This window comes from Acipenser ruthenus, chromosome 1 (genome assembly GCF_902713425.1).
Source record: "Acipenser ruthenus chromosome 1, fAciRut3.2 maternal haplotype, whole genome shotgun sequence".
NCBI lineage: Eukaryota > Metazoa > Chordata > Actinopteri > Acipenseriformes > Acipenseridae > Acipenser > Acipenser ruthenus.
The window spans coordinates 73,874,545-73,901,897 of NC_081189.1; the positions used below are offsets into that span (position 1 = coordinate 73,874,545).

At 37.7% G+C, this 27,353-nt stretch overlaps 1 protein-coding gene across 2 annotated transcripts in view; it reads right to left on the bottom strand.

The window, feature by feature from the left end:
• LOC117421077 (rho guanine nucleotide exchange factor 38-like) overlaps positions 1–27,353 on the bottom strand; it is a 46,222-nt gene that overhangs the window by 3,057 nt on the left and 15,812 nt on the right. For both annotated transcript variants that reach the window (XM_059029581.1, XM_034034989.3), the window contains exons 3-12: positions 26,964–27,081; positions 26,279–26,426; positions 25,380–25,397; positions 24,406–24,605; positions 19,825–19,958; positions 18,341–18,445; positions 17,448–17,564; positions 3,031–3,348; positions 2,327–2,458; positions 1,458–1,656 (exon numbers count right to left, since the gene is read on the bottom strand). In XM_059029581.1, the coding sequence (XP_058885564.1) occupies positions 1,458–1,656; positions 2,327–2,458; positions 3,031–3,348; positions 17,448–17,564; positions 18,341–18,445; positions 19,825–19,958; positions 24,406–24,605; positions 25,380–25,397; positions 26,279–26,426; positions 26,964–27,081 (1,489 nt within the window). The remainder of the gene's footprint in view (positions 1–1,457; positions 1,657–2,326; positions 2,459–3,030; positions 3,349–17,447; positions 17,565–18,340; positions 18,446–19,824; positions 19,959–24,405; positions 24,606–25,379; positions 25,398–26,278; positions 26,427–26,963; positions 27,082–27,353) is intronic.

Genomic DNA, 27,353 nt, shown 5'->3' on the forward strand with positions numbered 1-27,353 from the left:
AAGGTACTTTACCTAGATTGCTCCAGTAAAAACCCAACTGTATAAATGGGTAATTGTATCTAAAAATAATGTGATATCTTCTAACAATTGTAAGTCGCCCTGGATAAGGGCGTCTGCTAAGAAATAAATAATAATAATAATAACAATATAATTTGCAGGGTGTTTTTTGGAGAGGTGTGACATGATACTGCTAATAAAATGTACACAACCTAGTTCCCTGTCAGAGTGTGAGTAGGTTTTTATATCATCGTTTCCGTGTAGGTTGCAGACCATAACAACTTAAGTACATAAGTACTAGGGCCATTGGTTTGTAGAAGGGCAGTGGGCTGAACACAGTATACTGTATCAAAGTAATTGTAGCTAAGAAAACAATTCCCCCCAATGCCATGCACATCCATTCACTATAGTCTTAAATGTGTACTTTTTAAAGAAATGTATGTTTCTGCTTTCTGATGGTCTTGCACTTAAACGGTTATTTCACCTGGAGAATGAAATTGTTACCAGCCCTTTAAGGCTGACTGACAGCCAGTAAGATGCTTGACCCAGAAGACTGCTGAAACAAGCACACTGAAAACTTTATTTTACCTATTGTAATACCAGATGCCATGTTTTAAAAGGAAAATACATGTTTGTGATACAATGTTTCTTTGAGAATTGAATTGCAGGTAAGATTTATGAATGTATTTTGTTAGCTGCAACTACTTTAAGCATAATTATAGACTGTGTCTCTCACAAACAACCTATTCCATTTCAGAGTGTGGCTGCTCTGTGAGGTATGGGCCTTTAAGGACTTTGCATTTTAGCTACTGTTCCAAAAATATCCTTGCTTCTTTGTTTTAGCGACATTTTGTATTCTGATAAGATTTCACTTCTTAACAGTATTTTCATGTGCGTGAGACAGTGTGCTCCAGTGGTTAAAGTCCAGGGCTTGTAACCAGAAGGTCACTGGTTCATATCCCACCCCTGCCACTGACTGACTCACTGTGTGACCCTGAGCAAGTCACATAACCTCCTTGTGCTCCATCCTGTGGATGAGATGTTAAATCAATGTCCTATTGTAAGTGGCTCTCCATATAACGCACAGCTCACAGCCTACCTCTGTAAAGTGCTTTGTGATGGCGGTCCACTATGAAGGCGCTATATAAAGATATTATTATTATTATTATTATTATTATTATTATTATTATTATTATTATTATTATACTTTTTGGTTGCTTTGGAGGCCTTAAAGTGATTCAGCTTTACTGTATTATGTCCTAGGATTCCTATTCATATTCCTCTGACTGCTACATACTGTGAGCAAAAACCTAATGTCTAAAAGAATCCATTTGCACATGTCAGAGACATGAAAAAGTGCACTGCAATATGCCATGAAAAAAGCATAGCTAAGCATGAAAGTGAGAATGTTAATGGGTCACAGGTATGCTGAGATAAGAAGAATCAGCAGTAATACTCACTGCCAGTGTCGACGAGCCACCTGCTTGTACTCCCAAAGGAGTCATGCTGTTCCACCACAGCCACCAGCTCCCCCTCAAACAGACTCAAGTCCTGCTCCTGAGTGGCGTTGCAGTTGCGCTTCAGCTGGTAGATTTTGTCTGGAGAGTGGCTTGATAACAGCTTGGACCGATGGGCTTCTGACTGCCGTGGAATCTCAGGCTTAAAAACACAAACGACACAGCTCATTAAAACAGGAAGGTCAGAAATGAGGACTGTTACTATGAGGGACAAATCATTAGATGTGTGGTGCTAAGTGCTAAGCAGCTTCTACAGGGGTCTATTCAGTTAGAAATGTAAATGCCTCTGTTACAGAAATCGTTAAAGTAGGACCCTAATTTACATTTACAGTACATATTTTTAGAAACAGAAGTACAAACACAGTTTGGTTTTCATTACCTGTATAGAGAGTCATCTTTTATTTATCTAAACAGCAGTGGTGTTTATTGTTTTGTAACTATCTGGAATGTCAACTCATCAGTTGGAAAATGCACCTAATCACCGTTCAGCTTTCTACACCGTGCATCATTTTGCAAATGACTGACATGACATAAAGATAGGATTGAGCATTTGTGAACTGTTTGTGATTAAAGCTGCAATTTTCTTTTTACCCTGTAGTTCAAAACTTCTGAAACATAGTGTATATAAATAGATGCATGGAAAACTGTATACTTACATGTTTGCCCATATGACAAGGTATTCTGATGGATTTATCTTTGCTTTCTTAATATCTTAAATTATGTATGATGTTTAATATTGATGTCCTTTTGTTGTACAGTAAAATATTACTGTAAACATAATTACATGCATACATGCATCCAAACCTACTTACCACAACTTTTTTAGGTTTATCAAAACTTATTTTTCGTTCAATTAACTTTGGAGTATTCTCCTTCACAAAGATCAGGTTACTAAGTTCTTCCATGACACTGTTTTGCACTTCATGGATGTTAGACAAAGGTGCCTTGAAAATGAAAGAGACAACAGTTTTGTTGATAAACTGAGCAGATAAGTCAAATGTAGTTAGAAGTGACTGCAAGCTGTTACCTGGCTCTCAAAATCTACAGTAGTAACTCTAAATGGTTCTCTTATTTGAACCTAACCTTATTTTGTGTATGAGACAGCTACAGTACTGTATATCCAGTACCTCTTAAGGAGTTTAACCCTTTTAACACTGCAGGCTGGTAGCATAGGCAGCCTAGTATCACAACCTAGAAAGGATATTTAATTGAAAACAGCAAACCACTCATATGAATTAGGTGTGTCCAGTTTACTTTTCAATGTTTATCTCAGTATTCTGATTCATTGGCCAAGTTAGACTTTTTGGACTGCATTTTTTTTTATTACTATTTTTAAAAATGCTTTATAAATGTAAAGCACTTTGGGTTGAGTTTGGTCTTTAAGGCTTTATGGAAAACTAAGTTGTTGTTTAACTCTTGCTGCATTCCATTTTGTATTTCACTCCAAAAGTACCAATGCATTCTACAGCTATACAAGTGTTCTAGGTGTCTTCACTCACTGATCATAGATACTTACAGGCAAATATTGTATTGATGGAGATTGACGAGATGCAGAATCCATCAGGTCCCGAAGGAGAGCAACAAAGCAGTAAATACAGTTTGTTAATATTTTCTTAGCTGCAGGGTTAAACACCTGGAGCTCCTCTACCAGCTGAGCGTTGAGTGCCTCATAGTCTCTGCGTGCCATCTCCAGCTCATCTGGTGAGGACCTCTCCAGGCGGCTGTCATAGTCAAGCAGTTTATCATAGCGTTTCTGAATGAGCTTCTGAGGTGCCGGTAACATGGATTGCAATGTAGACAGAGGTATCAGAACCATTCTTTCCAACTTCTCTTTCTGCAAACAGCATTAAAAAATAATTTTAAACTAGTATTTTACAACAACATAGAACAAAACAAAATCATAGGGCCCTATTTTGAAGCCAGTTATTGCACATTGTTTAAATAAAATATAGCAAGAAACTTTTCACAGCACCAAAGCTTTTTCTTGTTAGTTTAATATTGTTACAATTGTTTGATTCCTCTCTGGAAATTAGGCTTTGCCTTTGCATACATAAACATACAAACTGGACCCATAGAACATTTTTTGTGAGCAAGGCCCTTCTAAAATTCCACCCTCACCTTCTGTTTAATATTCATTGTTGTTCTTATCGTGTGTAGGTAAAACACTGTAAGAACTTTTGATTAAGCAAGGAGGTAAGGATATAAACAAAGATGAGAGTGAAGGGAGGGGAGGGAAAGTGATTTAAAACTGAAATGATATTTTCTAAACTGCAAAGTATAAGTAGCAGTCCCTTTTCTGAAGATGTTCTGGCTTTCTATATGATATTATCACAACTATGTCAGTCTGCTGTGTACAGTACAGTAGATACCCTTCACAGATGCCACTGAATCTTTGTTCAGCTTTAAAAGTCATTGCTGTCTCCTTCTAAAAAAACCTTTCTGGCAAATTTGCCAGTTTCCCTTATTAAGTTGTGTTCTCTTTGTTCTCTTATTTGAACCTAGCCCTAAACAGGGGCGTAGCTGGGGTTAGATTTTTACTGAGGCAAAAAAAAAAAAAAGTTGAACAAACCTCTTGCAGATCCTGTTCATGTTACAAAGGTAAAAGTTATCATCTTATAAAGCCTGGAGACTGTTCATGCAAACTGCAAAGCAATATTATGTCCCATGGATGATGATGTTAATGTTAAAATTTGATGACCCACGTTATTTCAAAGATTAAAACTAATTGTCTCCCAGCAAAAACACAGCAACCTAAAATGACCATATTGACACTGTCAGAAATATGTTATTTTAAAAGGACAAGAATATAACATCAATATTAATAAGTAGATGAGTTCATACCTTTATTGACATGCATTTGGTTCAATGCTACTTAAGTTGCCTTACACTGCTGGGACTGGTAACTGCTGCTGATTGGTAAGACTGGTGCTAGCACTGCTGACACTGGTGCTGACACTGCTGGGACTGGTGCTGACACTGTGACTGGTGCTGACACTGCTGGGACTGGTTTTGACACTGCTCTGGGACTGGTGCTGACACTGCTGAGACTGGTGCTGACACTGCTCTGGGACTGGTGCTGACACTGCTGAGACTGGTGCTGACACTGCTGGGACTGGTGCTGACACTGGGACTGGTGCTGACACTGCTGTGACTGGTGCTGACACTGACTGGTGCTGACACTGTGACTGGTGCTGACACTGTGACTGGTGGGTACACAAAAAAACGACAAAGGTGAGCCACAAAATAGACACATTCTATCAGTAAGTACATCAGTTACTATTTGTTATAATATTAATTAAACTTTTTTTTTGTTCATTAAAAAAGTTGTATTAAACAAGATAAAATATTCAAAACATGTTGTATAGCGAAAAAAATGTGTAATCCCTCGAGAATGATTGTTGTTTTTGAAGCAAAGGAACTCAAACCAGTATGCTTCAAAGAATGCATCCATTAGCCATAGATTCCAATTTACTGTATTTCCTCTGTGTGTGTGTGTTTCTGTATGTAGTACTGATTTTATTTTTTTTTCTTTAATGTGTACGGTTAATTTTGGTAATTTTTATTTTTTGATTGCTTTGTATTTCAACTCCGTATTTTGATATACAGTACATTTGTACGGTTACAGCTTCTATTAGTACATTGTTATGTTAGTTAATTCAGTTCGCTTTAGCTAGAAAATGTTTGGGGTAAATACAAATGTAATACCATGTAAAAAGCAACGTGTTTTGAGCTTGAGAGTGTTTTGAAAGTGACTAGTTGTGTGTTTTGAGTGTACTACTACACCGGTGTATTGCCTGTGCATGCACTGTTTCAGAGCGGGAGAGTAAACATCAAGGAACAAGTGACTAAGAAAATGATGAAAAAAAAATGTAAGCGGCGCTCAAAAACGTGATGTGTCAAAGACAACTTCTGTGTCGATCCCTTGTCTTTTACAATGGTTCCACAAATGGGGGCCTACAAATCTGTTTGGCGCCAGGCCCACAAACGGTTAATCCGTCGTTAGAGCTCTGGACACTGACGGCTGGGTTTAAGCCATGATATAATGGCTGTTCGTGTACAATATTTGTATAACTCTATAGTACTTTGACAAGGTATTCACCAATAATAATAATAATAATAATAATAATAATAATAATAATAATAATAATAATAATAATAATGTGATGTTCCCACCTCTGAACGCTAGATCTCCTTTGAACGTTCACTCACTCAATTCTAATATACTTTTGTCAATATAAATCGACGATAGGAAGCAGTACAGTACTTCAGGCGGGGGAAACCGGTCGCTGAGGTCCCGGTGCTGCCTAGCGCACAGGCCGGGTCGCTATATGCAAATAGTAATACACAGCCACTATGCTATAATAAAACGCTATGCTATGGCAGGTTGGGTGATACTTGGACGAGCTGACTCTTCCAGTTAAAGTGACGAGAGAAAAAAAAAAAAAAACATTACAGCCAGCTATCCCGGTTTAGCCACACATTTAATGTCATCATAAAAACAGGTACTTGGATTTTTGCTGTGCTGGCGTTAAAACATTCTACATGAAGGAAAAAAAAAAGATTTATCAAAACGTAGTGCAGGTAAACATCACATTGCGCAGGGTAAAAACATCAATAGATAAATTCACTTAACATTGATACTTACCAAGAGTTGGCTGTTGGCTTCTTTAGAAAGAAATGTGTAATTGGTTGTTTTTTTCTCCGTTTCATGTTAGTGCTGCACTGTAAACCAGAGTAGAGTAACTTGGGAAACTGACTAATGAGAAACGTCTTTGTGGCGCGAATTTGACATACCGCAGTGTCTGTACAGCCCGAGATCACAGTAATGTGAAGAAATAAAAAATTATATATATATATATATATATATATATATATATATATATATATATATATATATATATATATATATATATATATGCACACACATTTTACACTTAAAAAATAAAGTGGGTATTATTATTTGCGCATGGTTATTAAAAACCGGAAATTAATGGTGAAAATTTGACTTTCAGCTAAAAGTTGTGGTGGGGTGATTGTTCAAACCGGGGCGTTGACTTGGCAGAATCTGGGTACATTGATTTTCATATTGCATGTCCCTTAAATATGCTGAAGGAGCATTTTCAACACGATATTTCTTTTATAAGAAGACACTAATATTTTTAAAGCTCAACAAAGATTCAATGGCATATGTCAAGGTTATCTACATTTACAGAACTATGGAAGAAATACAGTCCAAATTGTCTAAACCTGGCCAGTACTGAGACAAGCATGGAAAAGTTCCATAAACGAACACACCTAATACAAAGTTAGTGGTTTGCTGTGTTCAATTAAATAGCCTTTCTAGTTTGTGATACTGGTCTGCCTGTGCTACCAGCATGCAGTGTCAAAGAGATACTGGATCTAGGGGTGCTGGGGGTTCAGCTTTGCATGGCTTCCATCATAGGGGTTACAGTTTTGTTCAATGGCTATTAGCACCCCCACTTTAAAAATGGTTCCAGTGCCACTGGCTGGATATACAGTACTGTACCCACACAGCCATACGATGCCGGGCCGGATCCGGCTGCATAGCGGCACAGTCGGCTCGCAGTCGCAGCGGCAAGTAGCAGTTGGGCCAGTTCTGGCACGATGTCACTGACCATCGTATTTAGAAGGAGATAAAACTACAACACCGGCCCAGTGCTGGCCCAATGTCGGAAAAAATATTATTTTTTATATGTACATACATTTACTAGGATTAGCTAAAAATAAAAATCAATCATATTTTTGTGTTCAGTATGTGAACCTGTAGTAACAGTGAATATTATAATAGTTTTATAATAATAAAACAATCAGATCTTTATCCCTTAGAATTTCCTGTTATTGCATTAAGTGTTTATTTTATTATTTATTACTCAACACAATTTGCTGTTTTGTTACATTTGTGAAGTGTCTTTATGGGCGCTGTATAAAAAATAAGAAATGAAGTAGAAAACTGACCTACATAAAAAAAAAAAAAAAAAAAAACCAGTAAGAAATGTACGAGTGTTCGATTTAAAAAATATTCCCGCGCACAAGCAGACTGAGCGAGTTTAAACCAAGAAACTGCTCGAGCTGAGTCACAGAAGTTGGAGACGGTTGAACGAAGGGAAGAAAACATTAGATAAATTGATAAATTTGACAAATAATTGTATATAAATAATAAATAATTGTATATAGCGAGAGTTAGTTATAGTTATTTATTTTTTTACTTCATTTGAAGCAGCCCTTTTAACAAGGTAAGGTTATTTAATTTAATCGACTGTATAGCTAGGCTATATCATTTGAAAACTAAACGATAAGTGTAACTATACATGCCAAGTACAAATATTTTATTATTATTATTATTTTTATTTATTGATTTATTTTTTGTCAAGGTTGTCAGTGTAAGGGATTTTTCAACATCGACTTTATTATAAAAAAAACAAAAAAACATACACGCTTATGGTATACTTTTCTATCACATTTATCATTTGACCTATATTATGTTTACTATAAGATAAAATACCTGCAGAAAAAAAGTTAGTTACCTTGAAAAAGATACTGCTATATGGTTCTCATGTTATTATGAAACTCAATACTGGCATCGGGGACGAGGCAGAATTAAGCCCCCCAAATATGGGAATAGTTTCCTAATGGTGGATAGAGATTTTACTTACCTGCCTATATTTATATATTTTTATAAATATTGCTTTTTTATTATTATTTTAATCAACATAATACATACCAAAAATGGTACATTTGGCAGAATTTTGTGTTTTGTGGTATCAGTTATATACGTATTTTCGAGGTTTTGAAAGGCCAGTGGTGTTGTGGCTCCCCATAAGCACCAACCCTGTAGTGTATGTGGCTAACAAATACCAGAACATAACCAAAACAGAGAACACTGACAAAAACAAACAGAGCACATAATAAACACTAAAAGAAAATATATTACGAATAAATAAATACATTGTTGTGGTTGTTTATTTATGTAGGATAAGTATTGCATGTAATTACAACAACGTTTTCAGTTCTTAGCAGCAGTTACCCAGCAAACAGGTAACATAACCGTAATGTTACTTGTAGGTTGTCTTTTGGTTAGGTTATTACAGAACGTTCTGCAAACCTTCGGCCAACGTTATTAGTATATTCACCTTGCCAACAGAAATGTGTTTCATTGTCATTATAATGTTGATTTGCAATTAATTAGAGTTGAATGATGAAGAGTGGAAACGTAATCTTGGAAAAAAAAAGTTAGCAGATAATGTTCTTATAATGTTCCTGCAACATTACTAAAAACTGGTCTTGGATGCGAAAGGTTATTTTGAGTGACGTTTTTCAGATAATGCATAACAGCAGCTTTTAGAAAACTGTGTGCTTTAAATGCGGTGTATTTGTTGGATCGGCACAGCCGACAGTCACACGTCACAAAGCTGGATTGTACCATGATTGCGAACTCGGGAAAAGACGGTAACTTGGTTTATTATTCCAATACTGCTGGCCGTAGTCTACGCCAAAATAATACATCTGACAGCACTCTATCACCAACATGCTTTCTTGTTGGGGTTTTCAGACAGTTGTATTCACTCAGCAATTTGACTGCACTGCCCCTGGCAGCTACAGTCCCCCCATATTTATCATTTTAAGCCAGCCCACCCGGCCAGCTAACCGTCTTTCGCGCTCTTTAGAGGCTATGACCCCCAGAACAACACTGTAACCCAGCGCGACTATAACAATTTCAGGTCTAGGTCATCCGAGAGATCGGTTGTGAGGTCTGGCAGATCAGATACGCCAAGATCACCTTGCAGACCAGATGAAAGGTCAAGATCAATTCGCAGTTGGGATGAGAGGACCCCTACAAGGTCAAGTTGCAGGGGAAGACCCGTGCCGTTCTCTCATTGCAGTATGTTTTCATTTTATTACCTTATTTTATTCAAACAATAGCATTTTGATTTTAACAACCAATCCATATGCTTGTTTATTTACTACTTTTACTGTCTCTTACGTTTCTGTAACAGCAAACCCTTCCATCTCTACAGAGAATGCCACCAGAAGACCTCCGACTGAGTAAGTTGATCATTCATCTTTCTATCTTTAAAATCTTTGTTTAATTTAATTTCCAAATGCTCCAACTGTTTTCTGTAGTAATTGGTATTTTGTTTGGAACCAGAGATTTAAATTGTTTCTAGCAATTCTGTTGATTTTTGTACACCCATTATAGCTCATATGATTGTTGCATGATCTTACATGGTCTTTGCTTTAAAAAAGTCTTGTTAGTTGTTTTGGTTAAATCAACAGATGCAATAAAATGTCTGCAAAAAGAAAGTTCATCACTGCAGAACATTACTGCATTGCATCTCTGAATTATCATCACCTAATTGCTATAAATGTCTGTTCTAATAGATTTTCAGAGGAGTGTCCTCATGAAGCTTGACAGCATTCTTGAGAAGAAGCAGGAAGGCTTGGTCCTATTGCAGAGGGTGGTTTCTTCCCTTGGCAGCAGTGTGGAGGACATTGACGATGTGTTTCCTCGACCCTGGCAGACCATAGAAGAAATGGAAAATATGTGCACCCATCTCGATAAAGATGCTGACTTGAGGAAAAAAATGGTATGAAGTTTTCACTATTAGGACTAACTTATATCAAGTGGGGATAATGATTAATTTTTGGTAGATTTAATGGTATGTGTAACATTGTACATAGTTGAAATCTGCAATATATATATATATATATATATATATATATATATATATATATATACACAGTGCCTTGCAAAAGTATTCAGACCCCTGACCAATTCTCTCATATTACTGAATTACAAATGGTACATTGAAATTTCGTTCTGTTTGATATTTTATTTTAAAACACTGAAACTCAAAATCAATTATTGTAAGGTGACATTGGTTTTATGTTGGGAAATATTTTTAAGAAAAATAAAAAACTGAAATATCTTGCTTGCATAAGTATTCAACCCCTGTGCTGTGGAAGCTCCCAGTTTGCACCGATGAAAGAAATTGCCCTAACAAGGACACAATTACCTTACCATTGGCCTCCACCTGTGAACCATTAAAGTTGCTGTCACATTTTCTGGATAAAAACCCCACTGTTGAAGGATCATTGGTCAGGCTGTGAATCTGAAGGAAAATGAAGACCAAAGAGCATTCTACAGAAGTTAGAGACAAAGTAATACAAATGCATAGATTAGGGAAAGGGTGCAAAATAATATCCAAGTGTTTGGATATCCCAGTGAGCACAGTTGGATTAATGATCAGGAAGTGGAAGCTGCATCACACCACCCAGGCACTGCCAAGAAAAGGCCGTCCCTCAAAACTCAGCGCTCAAACAAGACGGAGACTTGTGAGAGAAGCCACAGAGAGGCCAACAATCACTGTGAAGGAGCTACAGAGTTCAGTGGCTGGGAGTGGAGTAATGGTGCACCAGTCAACCATATCAAGAGCTCTGCATAACACTGGCCTGTATGGGAGGGTGGCAAGAAAGAAGCCGTTACTCAAAAAGTACCATCTGAAAGCACGTCTGGAGTTTGCCAGAAAGCATGAGTGACCCAGCTGCGATGTGGGAAAAGGTTTTGTGGTCACATGAGACCAAGATAGAGCTTTTTGGCCAAAACTCAAAGCGTTATGTGTGGTGCAAACCTAACACTGCCCATGCCTCAAGACACACCATCCCTACAGTGAAGTATGGTGGTGGCAGCATCATGCTGTGGGGATGCGTCTTATCAGCAGGGACTGGGCATCTTGTTAAAATTGAAGGAAGAATGGATGGAGCAAAATACAGGGAAATACTGCAAGAGAACCTGCTTCAGTCCACTAAAAAACTGAAGCTTGGGGGGAAATTCACCTTTCAGCAGGACCATGATCCCAAGCACAAGGCCAAAGCAACATTGGAGTGGCTCAAGAACAAAAAGGTGAATGTCCTACAGTGCCCAGTCAAAGTCCTGATCTCAATCCCATTGAGAATCTGTGGCACTATTTGAAAATTGCGGTCCACAAGCGTCGTCCAACCAAACTGAACAACCTGGAGCAAATCTGCCAGAGGATTGGTCCAAAATCTGTGTGCAAAGCTGGTACATACTTACCCCAAAAGACTTAAAGCTGTTATTGCAGTGAAAGGTGGCTCTACCAAATATTAATGTGTGGGGGTTGAATACTTATGCAAGCAAGATATTTCAGTTTTTTATTTTTCTTAAAAATATTTCCCAACATAAAACCAATGTCATCTTACAATAATTGATTTTGAGTTTCCGTGTTTTAAAATAAAATATCAAACAGAACGAAATTTCAATGTACCATTTGTAATTCAGTAATATGAGAGAATTGGTCAGGGGTCTGAATACTTTTGCAAGGCACTGTATATATATATATATATATATATATATATATATGGCATTTTCTGCTACCATTATCTAAATAGTTTGTAACTACATCAGTTTTTAATATGGACTATTCCTTAGATCCTGTACCTGAGTTCCATTGGAGGGACTGACCTGGGAGACACAGTACCGAAAATTATACACAAGCTGTTTACAAACAAGCTTATGTCGCGCTACAACATGAAGGCCAGAAATGGAAAGCTGAGGTTCCATTAAAGGTAACCAGTGATTCTAAATCTGATGCTAAACACCTCTGGGTTACGTAAACTGAGGCAGAAGCGATTTTAAGGGGAATTCCATTTATTCTCCCCTTTAAACACATCTTAACAGGAAAGATAACAATTAAACCACTGCAGACGCCGTACAAATGTGTTAATTGCAAGACTACATCCCCTGCTTTCCCAATCTACACGTTGTTTCAGTAGCAATGATGGTTCGGGGGAAAAAAAGTGTATTCTGACAATCAGAAACTTAACTCATCACAAGGAAGGCTGTCACATTTCCCCTAAACGTGATTGATGCTAACCGGGCTGATTTGTGCACGGCTGTTCTGTGGCTGTAGGAACTGAATCTCCATATTTCAATATTGAGACAAAAATTGTTTATTCCACAGAATAAAATAATACATGTAAACAAATAGCAAATAAATGAACCTGTAACAATGTACTGTGGAGTTGCTGTCTGATTTCAGACTGTTGGAAGACGCTTTTCTTCTCACCCATCATAGTATTGAAATAATGTTAGATTGAAAAACAAGGGGACAGGAATGTAATCTTGCGATTAACGCATTTCCACAGCTTCTGCGTTGTTTTAATTGTTATCTCTCGTGTTAAGAGGTGTTTACAGGGAAGAATAAACGGAAATCCTTTTAAATTCTCTTCTGCCTTCCCTTATGAGCTGCCTCTGATGGGTGGTGTAAACCAAGTTGTAGGGAAATTGATTACACAAGTGGTGGCCTTGGCATAATGGCTTCAAGCTGTTGTAACCTTTGTAAGGAGACTGATAATGTCTTAATTGTGGTAATCTAAGGATTTTTTTTGTATTGCTTAATGGTAAATTATAGCAAAGCCAGTAAAGTGGTTACAAAGTCTCACAGATGTGAAGCATGGCAATAGAGTGCATATTATTTTATTGTTTTGCGTAATGTTTAGTGACAGGACACTTCATAAGCCAAAATAATACTAATTCACATAAATGTATTATATACAGTGCCTTGCGAAAATATTCGGCCCCCTTGAACTTTGCGACCTTTTGCCACATTTCAGGCTTCAAACATAAAGATATGAAACTGTATTTTTTTGTGAAGAAACAACAAGAAGTGGGACACAATCATGAAGTGGAACGAAATTTATTGGATATTTCAAACTTTTTTAACAAATAAAAAACTGAAAAATTGGGCATGCAAAATTATTCAGCCCCCTTAAATTAATACTTTGTAGTGCCACCTTTTGCTGCGATTACAGCTGTAAGTCGCTTGGGGTATGTCTCTATCAGTTTTGCACATCGAGAGACTGAAATTTTTGCCCATTCCTCCTTGCAAAACAGCTCGAGCTCAGTGAGGTTGGATGGAGAGCATTTGTGAACAGCAGTTTTCAGTTCTTTCCACAGATTCTCGATTGGATTCAGGTCTGGACTTTGACTTGGCCATTCTAACATCTGGATATGTTTATTTGTGAACCATTCCATTGTAGATTTTGCTTTATGTTTTGGATCATTGTCTTGTTGGAAGACAAATCTCCGTCCCAGTCTCAGGTCTTTTGCAGACTCCATCAGGTTTTCTTCCAGAATGGTCCTGTATTTGGCTCCATCCATCTTCCCATCAATTTTAACCATCTTCCCTGTCCCTGCTGAAGAAAAGCAGGCCCAAACCATGATGCTGCCACCACCATGTTTGACAGTGGGGATGGTGTGTTCAGGGTGATGAGCTGTGTTGCTTTTACGCCAAACATAACGTTTTGCATTGTTGCCAAAAAGTTTGATTTTGGTTTCATCTGACCAGAGCACCTTCTTCCACATGTTTGGTGTGTCTCCCAGGTGGCTTGTGGCAAACTGTAAACGACACTTTTTATGGATATCTTTAAGAAATGGCTTTCTTCTTGCCACTCTTCCATAAAGGCCAGATTTGTGCAGTATACGACTGATTGTTGTCCTATGGACAGAGTCTCCCACCTCAGCTGTAGATCTCTGCAGTTCATCCAGAGTGATCATGGGCCTCTTGGCTGCATCTCTGATCAGTCTTCTCCTTGTATGAGCTGAAAGTTTAGAGGGACGGCCAGGTCTTGGTAGATTTGCAGTGGTCTGATACTCCTTCCATTTCAATATTATCGCTTGCACAGTGCTCCTTGGGATGTTTAAAGCTTGGGAAATCTTTTTGTATCCAAATCCGGCTTTAAACTTCTCCACAACAGTATCTCGGACCTGCCTGGTGTGTTCCTTGTTCTTCATGATGCTCTCTGCGCTTTAAACGGACCTCTGAGACTATCACAGTGCAGGTGCATTTATACGGAGACTTGATTACACACAGGTGGATTCTATTTATCATCATTAGTCATTTAGGTCAACATTGGATCATTCAGAGATCCTCACTGAACTTCTGGAGAGAGTTTGCTGCACTGAAAGTAAAGGGGCTGAATAATTTTGCACGCCCAATTTTTCAGTTTTTTATTTGTTAAAAAAGTTTGAAATATCCAATAAATTTCGTTCCACTTCATGATTGTGTCCCACTTGTTGTTGATTCTTCACAAAAAATTACAGTTTCATATCTTTATGTTTGAAGCCTGAAATGTGGCAAAAGGTCGCAAAGTTCAAGGGGGCCGAATACTTTCGCAAGGCACTGTATATATATATATATATATATTTATATATATTATTTTTTTTGTAGAAACAACCAAATGGAACCACAAGGTGACCAGGACAGAGGTGGAGTTGAAAGTAGGGGAGACTCTGAAACTGGCACTACATCGACAGAAACAAAATCAGGTATGCAGCCATGACGCCTCCTTCACTTTCCTTCCATTTAGGTAACCAAGTAAGATATTATGCCATATTTGGTCAAATGGGCCATAATACATCATGGACTGGATTTAATAGGAACAAGCTGTTCTCTGTCAACAAGTGGATATGTACATCATGTACATTGAGAACTAATGTGTATCTGTATATTACTAAACAACTTATGTGACTACAATTAAACTTGAATTAACTTGAAATGTTTGAAATGTTTTTCCTTTTAGGAAAGGCTGAACAAGTCCAAGGAAAGGGCAGAAGATGAGGTGGCCAGTGGACTAATGATGAATTGATTTAAAATATATATATATATATATATATATATATATATATATATATATATATATAAAAAGATCATAAATAAAGAACATGTTGATGAAAATGAATAGTTGTTGCTTCTTTCATTTGCTCAAATTTATTGTTCACAAAGGTTCTTAGAAGGTTATTAAATAACGTTAGGAAGTAACGTTCTATGAACAAATAGAGAACTTTCCATATTAACGTTTTCTAACGTTACTTGGTAACGTTCTTGTAACATTCCGATAACATAAAATTGTTTGCTGGGTAGTTACGATTCTTTTTTTTACGTATATGGCTAAAAGTAAATAATTTAAAAATGTAAAATACAATGTGTTTAGTTAAGCATAAGTTACTATATAAATGCTATTCAAATTTTTAAAGATGTATAATAAAATGACTACCTATAATTGTTGGTGACTTTAAAACATAGGTAGTGGTGTTCTTAAAACCTCAGCGCATCTTTTTTTAAATTATTTTTTAGGTTTCTGTTGTTTATTATGACATATCAAGTTGGATATATCTGCTTTTATTTCTTAATATTATTTTTAAGTTGTTCATTTCTCTTTAAGTGAGTCTCTACTAGTACATTTGCAGTAGTTTAATTTCATTTAATAGCTATAATATGGTTAGGGCTAATTCATTTATGCAACAGTATTTTTAAAAGTTAGCTGTGGACCAGTTCGAACCCCAGCTACCAGTGAAGGACTGCAATTTTAGGAATATAATTGTTAATTTTCCAAAACCGGGCCAAATGTGTATCGTATGGCTTCAAGCCGGTTGCCGCATTTGGGCAGTAAGTGGGCCAGTTGCACCATGCGTATGCCAGATTAGGGCCGAGAGTGGGCCAAATGTGCTTCATATGGCTCTAAGCCGCTTGCCGCATTTGGGCCAATACATACGGGCCAACATCGGCCCGAGGTGCAAAAAGACACCGGGCCAATACCGGCACCCGAACCTGGGCCAGTTTGGCAGCCGGAACTGGGCCAGTGTTGGGCCAAAATAGTTTGGTTGTCTGGGTAGCTATTTAAAACCCTAAATAAGGTTAGGGTTATATTCCTTTATGATAACGAACATGTGGAGTTCGTGGTTTCGGATCATGTGATACCGACTCCGCAGTAAGATTGATTACGCTTGCCTTTTTATGCTACAATCGGGTGACCATATTTTGTAACCCAAATCCGGGGACACTCAGTTATGGGAGCACAGCAAAGTAGCCAAGACTGAAATGTGTGTTGCAGAGTGTATCACAAACAGCTTATATTTTAACAATTGCACATATTCATTACAAATAGAAAACAAATATGCATATAACCTACAGAAACAAACACACACTCCGCAATAATTGCATACAACTTTAAATTTTCAAAAAAAAAGCACACATTTTAAAAATTCCCCCAACTAAACAAAACAGGCAATATGCAAGAGCCTACTTCTCCCGCTGCCTTCAAGCCAAAGCTAAGTAGCCAGGGTTACACATGGACATCCTGGGAACATGGACACCCTGGGAACTTTACATTACATTCGACCAATGCGAGAAATTAATAGTAAGTTTATTCGGGGATGAGCTTCGTGAACCAGGGACCGTTCCTGGGACATTATTTGCCGGGGACACAGTACCTCACCCGGGGACTGTCCCCGGAAAACGGAGACGTATGGTCACCCTATGCTACAATCGATATTTTTTTATTTATTTATTTTTTGTATACACTGCAAGAGCTTGTAACTGAGGCACCATTTTTTGTATAGCACGTTTTAATGTTATAGTGCTACTTTGGATGTTAATGTATTATTTCGTGTTGTGTTTTCACACTGGACATACACACACTTTTGCCTTAACGACAACTTTACGCCCCTGGGTGATGACTCGGCAGCATCCGATAGATTAAGGAAAATGTGAAACGGTTGCTAATGACTGGACATGTGATTGTAATGTATTATTTTAACTTTAATGTTACAGCACAGTGGAAAATAGGGCAGAATGTTCTTGTGCTAATACAGTAAGTGATACAATACGCAACTACTTTTAAAAGCAGTTACCTGTTTCATTGAATGACATTTCTATCTTCAATGGTTTTTATCTTTCAAATAAAACCCATTGCATCCCACATTAAAATAACAATTTCTTGCAAGTTTAGTTGTGCAGCCCATGTATTCTGCAACACTACAGATTCCCCAGCAGTTATTAGGATCCTGCATGACAGCACGTAAATTCCTATGTGAAAATCTTATAAAACACTTACAAAATGTATGTATGGATTGTCACCATTGTTTGGAGGAGCGCTCCTATCAGCCTTGTCCGTGTCCTGTAGAATAATTTGAAGCTCCTCAGCATTTTGGACAACTAGAGAGATTATTTCCTAAAAATTTAACAACAAACATGTTAATAAATTTCAATTTTTTTTACACTTCTCTAGCCTAACGCTATGAACCCTAATACCTACACTGATGTGCGTGTCAGAAATTAATTAATTATTTAGCAGGTGCTTTTTATCCAAAGCAACTTACAGAGACTAGGGGGTGAACTATGCCTCAACAACTGCTACTGCAGAGTCACTTACAATAGGACCTTGTTTGTTTTACGTCTCATCTGAAGGACAGCACAACAGGAGGTTCATTGATTTGCTCAGGGTCACACAGAGTGAGTCAGTGGCTGAGCTGGGATTGAACTGGGAACCGCCTGGTAACAAACCCCTCTCTGTAACCAGTAGACCACCAAGCCTCCCTTAAGAAATCACTTAAGCACTCAAGTATATATAAACAGCAGATACATTAAGAGTAACTTAAGCTGTCAGGAACATGCACTACATCACATGCAATGTAATAAAGTCATCTTGATGAAGGTTTGCCGCAGAATACCAGGGTAAGCCATGGTAAAGCCCAAACCCTTGGTGAATACATTGTAACATCTCAGAAAAACATTCTATGGTATGTAAGTCCTTTTAATAAGTACTGTAAAACCACTGTAAGAACCTTGTTTCATTTATTTATGAATCTTCTTTTTTAAAACATATATGATATAGTTTAAATGTAGTAAGAAAAATATTTTATAAGGAATATAGCAATTATAAAATACAACGTGTTAAACATTATGGATGCTAGAATTATTTGAAAGCTTGTATTAACCCTTTCTTACCTGTGTGTGTTGAAAATAACAATAGACATTTTTCACTAACTGCCGTACAGCTTTTTCTAGATTCCTGAATTTTTTTTCTTCATTGTCAAATTTTTCATCTTTAACCTGAAAGAGGACATGCATTATATTTAATGAAAAGACACAGACAGACAACATTGGTTTTGAAGCTGCAGATTCAGGTTAAACAAGACTTACTGGCCTCCTGGGTTTTTGTTTCCATATCAAATTAAACATCAAAAGCAATTAAATGGGTAGCATTAATACTGCCCAGAGGGTTTGATTCCTTTATGAACCTTCAGTTCGGGGGCATGCACTAGAATTCTATTTTTGCTAATTTAGTAGTGAGTGGGTAGGGGGGAAAACACTGTTAAAATAAATGATTTCTTAAACACCGGACCCCAGTCACAAAACTTGGGGAACTAAAACAATCCAACCAAAATACCAACCAATTGTGAAAGTGTGATCCACATCTCTGATGGTGGCTAAAAGGAATATGCTAACTTAGCCTGTTTTATTTAATGCATCATACAAGCTTTCCAGATTCCATGGTGGATTGTTTGTCATTCTTTATCTCACCACCTGTGGCAGGGTGAAAGCCCTACTGCTGCACAGGTGTGTGGGTGTGTGTGGGGAATATTGGATTGGCAGGGAGGGGGTAAATTCCTCCCTGCAAAAAGCCGTACGAATGTGCAGCCAAAAATTGAACAAGTGATGATTAATTAGGCTCCAGTCGCAGGGTTATATAAAGGGTGTTAAACAGTGGGTTAGAAAGGTGAGAGAGGGTTAATGTTGGAGAAGGTGAGAGTAGAGGTGGTGTTAGCTAATGTTGGTGTTCGTGGGGTATAGTTCGTGTTCAGGTGAGTTTTGCTTGTTTACGTGCAAGCAGCAGATCAGCTGTAAGCCACAAGAAGGTATATTTAAAGTGTATGTCCTGTTTTGTGTTTAAACCTTTTGTTTTGGCCACCGTGCTTCTGTTTGTTTATTTGAGTGTTTTGTTTGTTGTTTTATTATTTTATTAAATGTGCGCATTATTATTATTATTTGTTTATTTAGCAGACACCTTTATCCAAGGCGACTTACAGAGACTAGGGTGTGTGAACTATGCATCAGCTGCAGAGTCACTTACAATTATGTCTCACCCGAAAGACGGAGCACAAGGAGGTTAAGTGACTTGCTCAGGGCCACACAATGAGTCAGTGGCTGAGGTGGGATTTGAACCAGGGACCTCCTGGTTACAAGCCCTTTTCTTTAACCACTGGACCACACAGCATTAGCACTTAAACTTGCAGCTTCCGTGTCAGAGTCTCACTTCCTGGTAGTACCAGCCTTGCCAGTGACGTTGTCCTTACCTCACCACCTATAGTGTATTGTGTTTCTACAACTTGGCTGAAAGAGTTTGAAAACTGAACTATATGGGAGCCAGGATAAGCCATGGGTATAGAGACCTGACAAAAAGTAGAACAACTAAATGGTTTGTTCCCTACCTGGGATTCCCCTCCTGTCAGGATTTTGAGGTGACCGGTGACTCTGATTGACCTCTTAATAATGGAGTGAAAACTCAGCCTGTTTAACTTGTTCATCAAAGTTCCCAATTCCTCATTTCTCTTGTACTTCATCACTGGAAACAGATACAACGGTTTTATATACAAAGCTGTTTGTACAAATTTTACCAGCACAAAACCTTGACAGAAATATGTAAATATCCTGTATAAAAACTACAATCACCAATCTATGAGTAAACAATGCTGTACAGAACCGTCTAGTATTAGTAGTAGTAGCAGTATACATGAATATTTATAAAATCACTTAAAAACATATTTATAGATGTAATTGTTAAAAACAGATTACCAAAACCCATTTTAATGAATTAAATATAATAAGCTTCGGTATTCAAAAAAGCTTTCTTGACTAATTCTGAAGAGAGTTTTAAATGTATTATTAGCTTTCAAAACACATGAAAACGTTAGGGAGTATTTACGAACACTGAAGAAGACAGTTCAGCCGATCTAGGGAAATATATTGTTCCACAGCTAGTACTGCACTATACATTTTTTTTTATAAGATTCCCTCCAGACAAACTTTATTCACAGTATGGGGATTACAAAAGAGCACTGAAAAGGTAAACATTAAGGGGGTGATGTAAGTATAGGCGCAGTGCAAATCATTGTGGATACAAAATTCTATTTGAATTGCGGCCAGGCAATTATTTTGCACTGCACCCTATGTAAGATTAAGATGCACAAATATGATAATGAGGGTCTATCTGTGAACGCATCTGTCTATTTAGAGGCCGCACTGGCAGAGTTAGAAGTACAGAGAGCAAAAGTCGCTGTATGACATTGGTAGAGTACAAATACAAAGCAAAAAAATGTGTCAGTGGAAGGGCAGCAAAGTCCCCTTGGCACACAGAACAAAATGAAGTTTTCTGAGAAGGAGCTCAGCATGAAACAGTTGTTTGGAAAAGCCTCTGCCAACATCAGTTATGCAAGTATCCTTAGAAAATGAAATGTATTGGCCTGCCCTATTCATCATGACATCCAGAAATGTGCAAAGCACTCTGGAAAAGGTGAATTGGGCTATCCCTCCAGACATTCCAACTGTGGTCTGAAAGGAACCAGAGGCTAAGTAGTGCAGAGAACACAGCTCTTTCACATGTGCAGGGATAGCAGTCCTTAGAGTGACACGGGGTACAGCTCATCCTTCAATTCAGCTATGAGGTCTAGGATGAACTGCGGAGTGAGACGATAACCCTTTAGCACCGCATCCTCCCAAACAAAGTGACCCTGGGATTGAATATGCAGGGTCTTCTTCGTCTTGCCCTTCTCCTCCAAACATGTTCCTGCCTCTCCTCAACAAGAGCCATCAGGAAGTGTACCACAGCAGCCATCCTGAAGCCAATGACAGGTCTCTACAGGTGTGTGCTTTTACACAGCTCTTAGTTACTCGCTTCTACAATGGTTTGCACCTTGTAAGAAGAGGTGTAAAGTGTTTGGAGTGTCAGCAATTGCCTAAGTGCAAGGCAAAATCCTTACATCACAATATAATGTTTGCGCCCGCTTAGTATCCAGATCCCGCCCAATTCCATGCTCTTTTCTTCATTTGAATGCATTTCAGTATCATTTTAATTGTAAACTTTAGTGTTATTCAGGGAGCATGAATGAGGGCTTCTCCCCCTACTTCCTTCCTACCAATAGCATCTGCTAATCCCCTATTTAAACATCAAGCCTTGAGTTTGCTCTCTGTCTTGCGTTTTTTTGTTTTCCACTATCCTCCCCTCCTCCCCCACTAGGCTTCCTCTTCTATTCGGCTACTACACCTCAGCAACTATGCCCACCTCTGCAAAGGTCTCCCTCTTGGGGGTAAGTGAAGCTCAATTCCCAACTTTAGAAGCCCAGCTGGCGCTGGATTCATCCTCCACGAGGAAGGTTCTCCGCAAGTCAAGGGGGACCCCCAGCCAAATGTAACTATCACTGTTATCTTCCCATTCTCTACTCTAGATCATCCTTGGGGGAAGTATCGGTTGCTTCCCAGCCTTGAAGACCGAATGGTTCAGTCTCACCTCCGCGAGGGCAGGAAGGGGAAACTCCTTACTCTTTTCTAAACTATACGCACGTATCTTCTATTATCAATTCCCAAGGTCTCTTGTTCCATGCAGCCCTCGATCATGTCCAGTAAATGGATTAATGATGGCAAAGTGCAAATTTGATAGCGGGTGCAGAACGCCAGATGAACACCATTCTTTACATATACTGCATTTTTAGCGACTGGTAAAATCAGACTTTACGGCTGCTAAACACAGCAGCATTATGGGGGTTTTGCACCCGCAAATCACTTTACACATTTCCTTACATCACTCCCTAAGTATCTATTAGGGTTGTGCTGAGTAACAAATATAAACAAGCATCTGTAATGATTATAGTGAGTAATAAACAAAATTATTTTTCATTCTTCATGAACCAAGCCATATTTCTACCAAGAACAGTAGAACTTGAGAGAACTTGTACAGTATACCCTCTTGCAATGATCTGGAGCTCGTGCAGCATCCAGCAGCTGTCAGCATTATTCAGGGGAGCAGAAATAATAATCTAGGCACAACATATATCAAAACTAACCTTGGTTATATCAACCAATCTTTTTTTTAAAAAAATCAAGTTTCCGCTCCACTGATTTACTAACATTGATTACTTACTAACTAAGAAATGTTTGGGCATGTGTTTTACTGGATGCTATCTTGGTTACTGACTTGATCATGATCATGACATGATTTATTAACTAGAATGTAAGAAACATAACCTGTAGTTTCTAAAGAGAATATAGGCAGTCTGAGTTGCCCCACTGTGCTTATGTAAGAGCTCAATTTGTAAATGCAGGTGCTCAGTAATGTATTTCCTCCTCAGTGTAATGGAAATTTCTTCCTCACAACCCAAAATTATGTAGTATTTCAATATTTAACTAGAAATGCCAGGCAGTTTTACAGCTCCCAAGCAATAGTACCAGTACCAAACACTTAAGCAATTACTGTAAGAAGCAGGTTTAGTTCTTGATATTTTACAAGTTTGAAATCAGTAACTTCACCAGTTCTCCAGAAGAAGATTTTCAAAGTTTTTTCCAAAAAATGCGTTGGGTGGCTATCTAGGTTCATGCACAAAAACCATTTTTGAAAAAGTTAATTGTACTGACAGGCATGATGGTTTTTAGGTTTGGAGTTAATCAAGTAAACCGTTTTTAAATTGAAGCAGTTTTAAATTTAATTTGAAAATGTAGGTCCGGCAGCCATCTTGTTTAACAAAACAACACCATTTTGCCATATTTGAATTCTATTGTAACCGGGATGATGCCTACCAAGTTGGGAGTAAGTTGGTTAAATGGTTTTCAAGCAGAAGCAGTTTGTTGTTTGGTGTGCGTTTTGGCGAATTTGGTGGCAGCCAGTTTGATAGTACAATTTATCGCAGCAACTTCTGCTTCGCAAAACTTGAAGCAGATTTGGTTGCTGGTGATATCACTCCACCACTTCCTAAGAAGAAGATTTCGAAAGGTCTCTAAAAAAAATGGGTCAGACAGCCATTTTAGTTAGGTCAACACCATTTTTTTAAGAGTGAGTTGTACTGAGACAGTGACAGGGATGATGCGTGTGAAATTTGGAATTAGTCAAGTAAACCATTTATGAACTGAGGCAGTTTTAAATTTAAGACGTAAATGTACGTCTGGTGGCCATATTGTTTTACAAAACATCAACATTTTGACATATTTGTATTCCATTGTCACCGGGACGATGACTACCAAGTTTGGAGTTTGTCAAACGGCTTTCAAATAAATGCAGTTTGCTGTTAGGGGCAAGTTTCGGTAAAATTTGTGGCAGCCATTTTTATAGTAAAATTTATCGCAGCAACTTCAGCTTTGCAAACTTGAAGTGGGTTTGGTTGCTGATGACATATGCAAAGTTTGAGATCAATCGGTTCACCGGTTCCCAAGAAGAAGATTTTGAAAGGTTTTTTCCAAAAAACATCCATCTTGGTTGATGCAGGAGTGCAATTTTTTTGCATCTGAACTGTAATCTACACAGGATGATACCTACCAAGTTTCATGTTGACTGGTTACACCACATGCAAACAGGAGCAGTTTGAAGTTGATGGAAGAAGAAGAAGAAGAAGAAGAAGAAGAAGAACAACAACAACAACAACAACAACAACAACAACAACAACAACAACAGGAAGCCTAATAAGAAAAATCCTAACAATAGCAATAGGCTTCCCAAGCCAGCTTCGAAGCCTAATTAATATTCAAATCATCAGTAACCATGTAGACCCATTCAATCGTGAAATGTATATAGTGTTGCTGTGAATATGCAAAGTATTGTTAGTAGTGTAGAAACAATATAAAGAAGGAAGCTATGAAGCAAGTGCATGTTCTAAGAAATGAGAAGTTAACTATGTTGCTTTGTTAATGACTGAAATGGAGGGTGACCTTCATTATAATGTTAACTGGCATAGCTTGTAAGAAAGCTCTTAAACCAGGTTAGCAGGGACCTAGCCTCTACACCGACAGTAACCCTGCCATTCCCTCACCTATGTCTTTTCTTCGTTTAAATTCATTGATATTGGTGTTGATTCTTTTCACTGCTGCTAGGGCTTCTTCCAGAGGTTTGTTGTCTGGGTGGCAGTCGGGTGTAGAATTCCACAGCTCACCTAAAAGCAGTGGGTACTTCATCACACGCTGGACAGGTTTAATCATGAGGGATCCCATGTCTAACAAATTTGGCTTTCCTCTAAAACACAAGAAAACAAACAAACAAATTACTAAATATGTTGCCTATTCTTAAACCTCTACCGTATATCCCTGGTACATGGCATAACAATCCAAATGCACTGATGTCCTGCACAACTCACCATGCTATCTTGGTTTTTTGACACCCCACGTGACGACACTGCTTCTTATATTCACAAAGAACACAACTCCTCGTCTCACCCCACATACACTCCTTCTTAATGAACTCGTAAAAATAACAGATACACGAACAGGTGTGGAGTTGAATGTTTTTATGAGCTGTATTCATTTGCCTCTCCTTGCTTAGAGCAGCTCTTGTGAGCCAGTGCAGCAGGTTTATTAAATTGAGCGCATTACATTGATTATGTTTATCCAATCATAACATGTTATGTTCTTTCACTATTTTTATCTCATGCAAGTTTTGGAACTTTAAACTTGCCTTTTTAAAAGTACCTTTCATTAACACTAGAGGGTTAACAGCTATTTTGCACCTCCACACCACTGCTTTGACTCTGTCCCAAATTATTACTTTCTGAGTTGTTCTAAGGGTAGATATTCATTGATCAAGAAATAGGCTGAAGGTGATTTCATATGGATTTAAGGTCAGAGGTTAAAAAGGTGAGTGTTCTAACAACTGCACCACCTGCCCCATTTGATATGGCAGTGTGTTTTCATTAGATAATAAAACAAAATGCATGATATACATGGATTTAAATCCTTTACCCAACACCTCTAATATATTCATATTAAAATACTTAATGGAAAAGATACTTACTCCCTGTCATATATTTTTCTGTAACAGAAACAAATAAAGAAAAAGTTAAGTTTTTCGGTTATTATATGAAATACTATACATATAAGTGTAAACACCCCATTGTAAAAGTGTAACTTAATTATTCTAATTACAGAAACATAATAGAACTATAGGATTTTTCAATGGTTTTCCATTTGGGTTAGTATTAAGAAACTAATAATAAATAAGTCAGAATGCCACACAGGTATAACAATCTGACTGGGCACAGTATATGTATTGTGCATGTAAATTGTATGTTTATTGAAAAACAAAGCCTTTTTCATCCACAAAAACAGTAAACATGCTATCGCAAACACAAACTATTGATATTAAGAAAGCTCAGCATTAACATCAGGCATTATTTTAGTTCCTAAAACAAGATTATCAATGTAGGAGGCATTTATTTTCGTATTAGCAACCCTGGTGTTATTATGGTAGGCCAATAGTGTAATCGATCCTCACTCTTACAAACAGCAATCCAATGGTCTGTATTAAGGGGCAATCATGGCACTAGGGCAGATACAATTATATGAATCATTGCTATAATAGTATGTACCACTGTGGTAACATTTTCTTATGAACCAGTGTCTCAGTATTACACTAACATGACTGATTTTGCTGGTACAGACAACATAACACAATAATGTATTGCTTAGCCTAGTTTACTACAGTACTGGGCACTTTTTAAATGTTACATTATATTTTCTGCATACTTTGTACATCTGGTTTCCCAGGCCCAGATTAGCTCTAATCCTGGGCTACCTCACCTAAGGTAATATACATTGGGGTCTGTAAAACCAGTATTAATGTTATATTTAAATGTATGTATTACAGTATATTATTACGTTGCACAGCCAAGTAGAACTTTATATGAGGCTTACTTCAGGGACAGAACACAGTTTCTGAAATGCCTTTTAACTTCTTCATCTTTTTCATAGGACTTTAATAAACTGTTGGCATCGTCATGTTGACAGCAGTATATTTTATAGGCTTCCTCTAGTGATGATTTAATCTCTATGAATGCTTCACCTAGAAAGAAAAAAAAGGAGCACAGACACTAAATAATAGTACAGTGTGTTAAGAATATGTACCTTCTAATATGTAATAACGTACCTTCTAATATGTAATATGTACCTTCTCAGCATGCCCTCTTCATACTGTACAGTAAATTCAGTAATTCAAATTATATATGGATGTGCATCAATTCAGGAAGTATTGAACACTTACTTATAAGCACAGTTATGAAGTTTCACTGTTAGGGTTAAGTAGGAAAGATTGTTTACTTCTTTATGATGTTATAGTTAATCATACTCATCCCCATGTGTAATTACATATGAACAGAAGACACTTATTAAAAGTGTTATCATGTTAAACATGTTAAATTGCTCAGGAATTTCCGCAAACTTTTTTGCCAAGCTTTACTGTGGTTTACCATGTATTTAAAAACAATACTGCTCAGTGTTTAACCATGACATCACATTTACTATTCTTTACAGCAGTTGGCTTATAGATCAGACATGTATGATTAAATTTAGCCAGTGCAATTGTGCAGGGTTAAGGGATTACCAATTATTTGCCTCTCAGGATCTGCTTCTGCTATGGCCTCTTCTAATTTGGACAACAGTTTAGCTGACACCTCACAGACAGATTCAATGTTAGTAAACAGTCGGTCCACATCCACAACCTAAAGGCAGAAATGGAGAGTGTCAATGAGCCATCTGTAGAGTGATAGGCCTTGTCTGCCATATGCTGTTCAGTGATATGTCTGATTTTCAATTCACAAAACAAATTGCGTTGCACCTGCAATTCAACCCTTCATCCCCTTAACAATTGACATTTTAAGGCAACAAACCATAAGACTGCCTGGAGCTCAAAGAAGTCTGTTTATAGGTTGTTATTACTGCCAAATGGTATAAGGGTCAAACTGAAAATACAGGGTGAGTCCAAAATCATTTA